Raw genomic sequence first — 6955 nt, forward strand, 5'->3', positions numbered from 1 at the left:
GGGGCCTGGGAGCAGGCTGGAGACCCCACTGCACCTGGGCAGGGAGACGCAAGACAGTGCTGGGGGCCATGGCTGGCGATGGCGATGAGCTTGGTGAATGGAGCAGGCGGCACACCTTCCTTCAGCGGTTCTTTCCAAGAGCATGGCAGACCATATCAAGAAGCTAACCAACCCCAACCGTGGAAGACTTGAACCTGAAAAACAGCTACAACACTGCAATGGCCTCCATGTCAGCCTTTCCAAGAAGACCAGAACATAAAGATTTAGGCTAGGCTTGGAGTCACCCCTCCCCAGTCTGACACTTTTGGCAAATCAATGAACCCAGCCTCTCCAAGTCTCTCTTCTCATCTGTAGGACAGAAGGGCTGCAGTATTTGTGTGGTTGGCAACGGAACTAGCAGGAGTATGATTTGACTGCCCCGCACAGTTCACAGGGGTGCTGTGAAGTGACACAGGTTAGCCTGCCCAGGAAACACTGAGTGCTGCCCAGATCTACTCACTGGAGAGAGATTTTCTACCTTGGAACACAAAAAAGAGCCCACAGCGCAGACACTCCGTAATGGGGAGGGCCTCCTCAGCCCCTCTCCAACACCCCAGCTTGTCTGGGGTTAGATGCAAGTGACATTCTAGCTAATTCTACATGGGGAAAAGTGCTTCGCAGCCCTCCAAGGAGCAACAGCGAAGTGGCGAGCTCTGGCGACCACAGGAGCTACACTCACCAAAGACATAGTTGGAAGATGAAGCGGACCACCGAAGGGCCGCCCCACGTGGATAAGCGAGAACTGCCCTGCCCAGCACTGTTTCCAGGGTTTGCCCTGGTTTGGGACAGGAGCGTCGGTCAGCAAGAGGGAGGCTGCTGCATCCATTTTAGAGACACACAGAAGCACAGCTGAGTCTCTCCTCTCAGGAATCTGCCCTGCATTAAGAATTCTACCTAGGGCCAGGGACATTGCTCAGTGGCTCAAGTGCCTGCCCGGCAAGCGCAAGGTCCTCAGTCTCATTCTTGGTAAAATAGTTCTATCCAGTCTGCTCAGAGCTTTTATTTTGATTGGAAATCATTTCTCCAAGTGAGAAGAGGTAAAATCTTTCTGGACAAAAACAAAATTTCCTTTTGCTACAAAATGTATTTATTTCCAGCCACATAAAATTCTCCAATGTCAGGTTTGGTTACACATCATAAGGTCTGTTTTTGCCATATGTCCTGTTTACAGGATCCGTTTCTAACCATGAAAGTATACATTTAAACAAATTCTTTTCTCTCTGAAAACATAAGTTAAATAAACAGCGTGCACATCTTCAGCCGTGAGTCCGGGGAGAGGTGGACATGGTCAACTCCCCAGGGCAGTGGGCGGCCGAAGCTCACCAGCCGCTGAGCCACAGGGGCTGGCAGCAACCCTTCTTTGAGAAAGAGTCCTGTACAGACAAAGGAATGCAACACACACGACACGGAGAGGCATTCCACAGAATGCAAACACTATTCAGGTAAGTTAGAAGACCCAGGCAGAATGGAAGCTTCATGAGGGCAGAGCTGCTGTTTACGCTGCTGTGGACGGGGCACCTTTCACTGGACGCTCAATAAATATCTCCTAAAGGAAAGTCAGGGTCAGAGGTTTTGCTGTGGCCCTTGTCAGAGTGCCAACGTCTGCTTTCCACACTGGGCTTTGAGTTGGGAGTATGAAGGATAGCAGGTTTTGCTTCTTCAGAGTGAGTATGAAGAGTCAAACATTCTACTTGGAAAGGAACCTCCCTTTTCCTTGAAAAGACACTAAAATTCTTCATTAGCATTTAGAGTCCACTTGCAGACTGTGCTGCGGGCATGAGGGAGCGCTGTGCTCGCTGGCTGGACCCAGGGCACCAAGTGGTCCACACAAAGCGTTGGCTTCTGTCTCCAAGTAAAAAACCTGTTCACCTCAGGAGTAGAACCTAGTTTAGTCTTCAGATGTTCTCTCCTTTTGGTTCCTGTCACTATCCCAAGCCGGAAGTAGCCATGGGCTCTCACAAATGAAGCAGCACTGTCTTCATAAAATCTCAATTCTGTGTCAACTTATTCCAGGGCCATGGCGCCTCTGGACTTGAGACAGCTGGTCCCTGGGAGTTCCGCTCTTCACGAGGTGGTGAGCATCTGCTCCTTGAAGGTAGTAAGGCTGTGTTCTAAGGCGATGCTGGGGAGGTCCCACAAAGAAAATTCCAGGGGTGCCTTTATTCCCTTTGGATCCTCATGCCATCTCTCTTTCCCCATAAAACTAGGGCTGCAATTCAGGAGACACATAGGAAAAGTTTCTGAACTCATCCTGGTTGATCATAGGAAGATGCCCTTCATCAACTGGCGTTAAGACTGGCTCTTCTTTTATGAAGTCAGGGTCAAAATTACTGACATCTTCTCGGGATTTCTGTCAAAAGAAAAAAAAAAAAAAAAAAAAAGGAGGAAACAAGGGTCAGATTCTACGCAGCTGAAGCGCGCTCATCTTGCCTGGGACTCAGCCCCTTCCAACAGCCTCAGAGAGCTGCTGCTTGCTCGGTGGCATTATTTCCAGGTACCATCACTGCGATTAAATGCTGCTTTATGGCAATTCTGCGGCCTGCGTATTATTAGGGCATTTGGCAACCATCAGTTCACTAACCCCATGAGAAGCCTGCTGAGCAGGCCAGCTTTCCACTGAAAGGCTACAGAATTAATCTGGTCACCCAAAGCAGCCGGCTCACTCGCCCCTCACTGTCTATTTCAATGGAGGTCCTGCTCCCCAGCCAACCCCCAGGGGTCTCATGAGTGTGCACTTGTCAACTGAGGTTGAGTAGGTGCGCACTCTCTTTATCTCCTCCTGTTTGCACATACTTTTACACACCCGAGGAGCTGCTCTCCAAAGACTTCTGGAAATGCTGAGCTTGGGAAAGCCACCGGGGGTGCCACTCACAGGCTGGCTGCCTTCCGCCCTGTGGGGCTGGCTGGGCATCAGCACCACAGGACTGGCCTCTGAAAGCCAAACTTTGCCTCATCCCACAGGCACCGGTGGGGGTTGGGAGGAGGCCTGTGGGCGGGAAGGGCCCTACCTGTGCTGCCTGCTGAAAAGCCTAGCAGGCTATTATAGAATAAGCCGGCTATCTATTTGAAAAGCTTGTGTATAATTGTATATATTTATGAGCTAATGCTGACATGACCACTTCCACCAGGGCTCAACCTCTGGTTCTCACACCTGACTATGATGTTTTTTCCTTGTCTTTAGATCAACTCTCTTCCCTCTGACTCTTGATCTGCAGCCAGCTATATGGCTGTCCTGACCTGCAGACAAACCAGAGCTCAGCTCCCACAGCAGGAGCTGGCCTGCCCAGAGGCACTGCCCTTCTGGTGTGCAGCCTGGAGAGGCAGCCTGGACGCTCTCAAGATTTCACCCAAGGGGCTTGGCCTGCACTGGCCGGAACTTGGCCTTACAGTAGCGATTACCAATCTGGGCTCTTTAAGACAGGAGTCAGGCTTGGTGAAAGAACATTTCGCACTTTCTCTGCTTGCCTGGGGGCTGGGGGATAAGCACATACAGTCCCTGGCTCAGGAACATGAAGAAACTGGCTAGGAACAATGACTCAGCCAAACTCATGGGAAAATCCAAAACACTTTAGGCCTCTAGACCTGAGATTTTAATTTACTTGAAAGGGGGATGGAACTAGGGCAAGCCAGAGGTAAAGATTCTGAGAGAAGTAACCTGTGCAGGAAGATACTATCTTGGGAACAAAGAGCCTGGCCTCCTCCCAGGGGAGGCTGTCCCAGGAAGCCGGTCAGGACAACTTCTGGTCTTTCCATAGAAGACACTCCACCCGCAGCGGCTAGGATCCTCTCTCTCAGGAAGAGGAAGTCTACTGCAGTGGTCTTGACACTTACAATTCTGGGTCGGAAAGGCGGTTCTAGCTGGCGGTTGTTCAGCTGGGGCCAGTCAATTTCCTTAAAGAAAGGATGTCGCAAGATGGCGTGTTCGCCCCCCTGTGTCAGGCTGCCCAGGCGCATGGTGGGATTCTTGGTCATGAACTGGAGAGGAGAGAAAGAGAGAGAGAATAAACAGCATTCCTTCACATGTATACGCAACAGCTAGGTCGCAGGGCAGTGAGCCCCAGCCCTGGCTTTCTGGGTGATCCTGCTCACTTAGCTGGATTTTCCATCAGGGGCTGCAGAGCCAGTATGAATCATGCCTCAGAGGCACAACTGCTCGCGTGGATTTACGGCTTCCCCACTTCCATTTCAGACACAGCCACTCAGCGGAGGCTCGAAGGGTCCAGGTTTCATTTCTGTAAACACCATGTATTTTATTTCCCGCTCTTTAAAGAAGCTCTTTATAAAATAGTGTGTCTTCAACACTGCCATTGCGGGCAGCAGGCATCTCATGAATGGAGCTACTTGTAGGAACAGCTGAGCCATTTTTCAGAGAGAGAGAGAGAGAGAGAGAGAGAGAGAGAGAGAGAGAGAGAGAGAGACAGACCTGCCCAGCTGGCCCAGATTCTTGCTCTCTGCCCAGACCACAGAGGGAAGAGTGAGCATCACTATTTTTAAAGATTTGTATGAAGCAGCAGCAAGAGTGAAAGCTTAAGTCTGTCTCCTGTGGACAGCGCACTGACCACTTATGCAGAAGACACATCATCCTAGATGACGGGCTTCTCTTCGCGGGGCCTCTCCTCCCTCCACTGTGAAGTAGGTTTCATGTCTGAGACACTAAAACTAAATAAGTGACACCACACATCTGAGTAAGACTTGCATGTAAGTCTCGCTCTTTCCCTCCGTCAGTTAGCAAACCTGCTCGGTGCTCAGCGCTTGCTTACCCAGATATTCAGGCTAAGTACGCTTTGGTAAAATGAACTCCTAGAGGATAACTCACTTTTCATGGCTAGAATGTGATATTTAAAAAGCAACATGACTAACTTAATTTCCCTTTAAAAAAAATAAAAACTGCCTTGGATAAAAAAGTTTTTGTGTTTATTTAAATCAAGTTATCTCTAAACAGATTGTGACAGCTTTACGCTAGCCCCTGAGTGCCCCTGTCCAAGCCTGATTTGTGAACACGAGACAGAAGCACTGCTGTGCTTATGGACACTGCCTTGAAGCTGACCGCAGAGCACATGAGAAGAAACCTCACTGGTGCAGACCTGTGAAGGTAGTACGTGGAGGCGGCCACCCCATCTGGCCAGATGGCCAACCCGTACGGACTCTGGCCTTATGGTGTTCCGATGACTGTATATTTTTTCATTAATTTTTATCACAGGAAATAAAAAACCAACGATTTAATCAAATTTGCTCAATATAAAAATGGACTGGCTGAAATGACACAGGCCCGAGCTGGGACAGTCAGTACTTAAATGCACCACTCTAGCACTGCTCCCGGTAAACTTAGGACGTTAAAGGTCTTGGGGGCTACTGGATTGGAGGTGGGACCAACGTGAGTAGTGAAGGCCACTGAGGTCCAGTCAGAGCAGTTTCTAGTCCAGGCCCACACAGCCACAAACGGGGAGGCAGGAAGCACATGGGCTGTACGTGACTTCATTCTCTAAGAGCCGGAAGCTCACAGAGCCCGAGGTCTCCTTGCATTGACTTTCTCCTTTACCAGGATAAAAAGGAGAAAACATTCATAAAAGCAAAACACAACAAAAATGAGTAGACTGTCTCTCTGGGAAGGCCATGGGAAACAATCCCTGATGGACAAGCAGTTGCTATTCTAAGAGCTAGTTAACAAATAACGATGCTGCAAAAAAAATAAGTAAGACTGAGCGTGGAGGCGCGCGCCTGTAATCCCAGCACTCGGGAGGCTGAAACAGGAGACTCACTACAAGTCTGATCTACATAGTGAGACCCTGAAGACCCTGTCCTAAATACAGAAAACAAACAAACAAACAAATAAATAAATAAAACCTCAGGAGACAAGGACGACAGGATAGACCCAGGTGCTTGGGGGAAATCCCCAGGCCTGCCAACGAGGCAGGAAGAGGACATCTCGTGAATGTGTGGGAACAGCTTGTTCAGCTGGGCAAGAGGAGCAGTGCAGGACCAGGCCTCAGACACATTTTACTTAGTCCACAAAGTATGTTTTAATTTTTTAAAATTACTTGTCAAACATTTAAAACTACGAAATGTCATAGCACACTGAGGTGAGGTTTTCCAACCTCTCCTGGAAAATGTGATACTGGAGAACGTGCTGGCTAATTTCATCCACAAAATGACCTGGAGTTGAGCAGCAGGTGCCTTTTGGGTAACACAGACCCCCGGCTGGCCATTCGTGTTGCCACTCTCTCGTCTGTCACCTCTCACCTGGCTAGCTTCCCTCCCTCCTTTACACGGCTCCTGGCTGCTGGTGCGGAGGGGGAAGGGACCCAGGGTGGCAGCCGGCAGAGCTGAGGGAGAAACCAGAGGGGGGTGGATACTGTGAGACAGAAACAGGGTGGAGGCATTCTGGGGGACACGAGGGGGGTGATGGGGCGAGGGGAGGGAAGTTCTGTGCGGGGCCTGTAGCATCTCCACACTACACCTTTCCAAAGATATAGTGATGGAAACTAAGGACACCGTGCAGCCTGGCACTTGTCACTGTACACTGGTGCAGGTGCGGAGAGCCGGCAGCAGGGCAGCGTCTCACCTCATTACGGTGGGCACAGGGTTTTCTAGGCATACCATATTCTTCTGCTGTGAATGGTGACAGCAGAGTGCTTTTGCAGAATATTTGCTGTATGCACTTATGCCCCCAATGGGGCTCTGGTGGCAAAGAAATCAACAATGCTGCTTGGAGCAGTCACTCTGGTCCATGTCTAGGGTCACACTCAAAACCTGCCTCACCCCAGCTGACCTCCGCCCAGACAGGAAAGTCGGCCCAAAAGGAAAATAATGGGACTCCAGGAGGAGGGATTCTGAGCACATTTGCTGAAGGCAGCAGAACGTTTTTTAGGGCCAACAAAAGCACATTCTAATCTGCAGGGAGGGAGGGAGGGAGGGA

At 50.0% G+C, this 6955-nt stretch overlaps 1 protein-coding gene across 1 annotated transcript in view; it reads right to left on the bottom strand.

Annotated features, from left to right (window-relative positions):
- Nucleotides 1-1111: 1111 nt before the first annotated feature.
- Nucleotides 1112-6955, bottom strand: part of Prkch (protein kinase C eta) — a 207347-nt gene continuing 201503 nt past the window's right edge. The window contains exons 15-16 of the mRNA XM_004624806.3: nt 3871-4014; nt 1112-2389 (exon numbers count right to left, since the gene is read on the bottom strand). Of these exons, the coding sequence (XP_004624863.1) occupies nt 2243-2389; nt 3871-4014 (291 nt within the window). The 3' untranslated portion in view covers nt 1112-2242. The remainder of the gene's footprint in view (nt 2390-3870; nt 4015-6955) is intronic.

Source organism: Octodon degus, unplaced genomic scaffold (assembly GCF_000260255.1).
Source record: "Octodon degus isolate 3935 unplaced genomic scaffold, OctDeg1.0 scaffold00007, whole genome shotgun sequence".
In the NCBI taxonomy this organism is placed as follows: Eukaryota; Metazoa; Chordata; class Mammalia; order Rodentia; family Octodontidae; genus Octodon; species Octodon degus.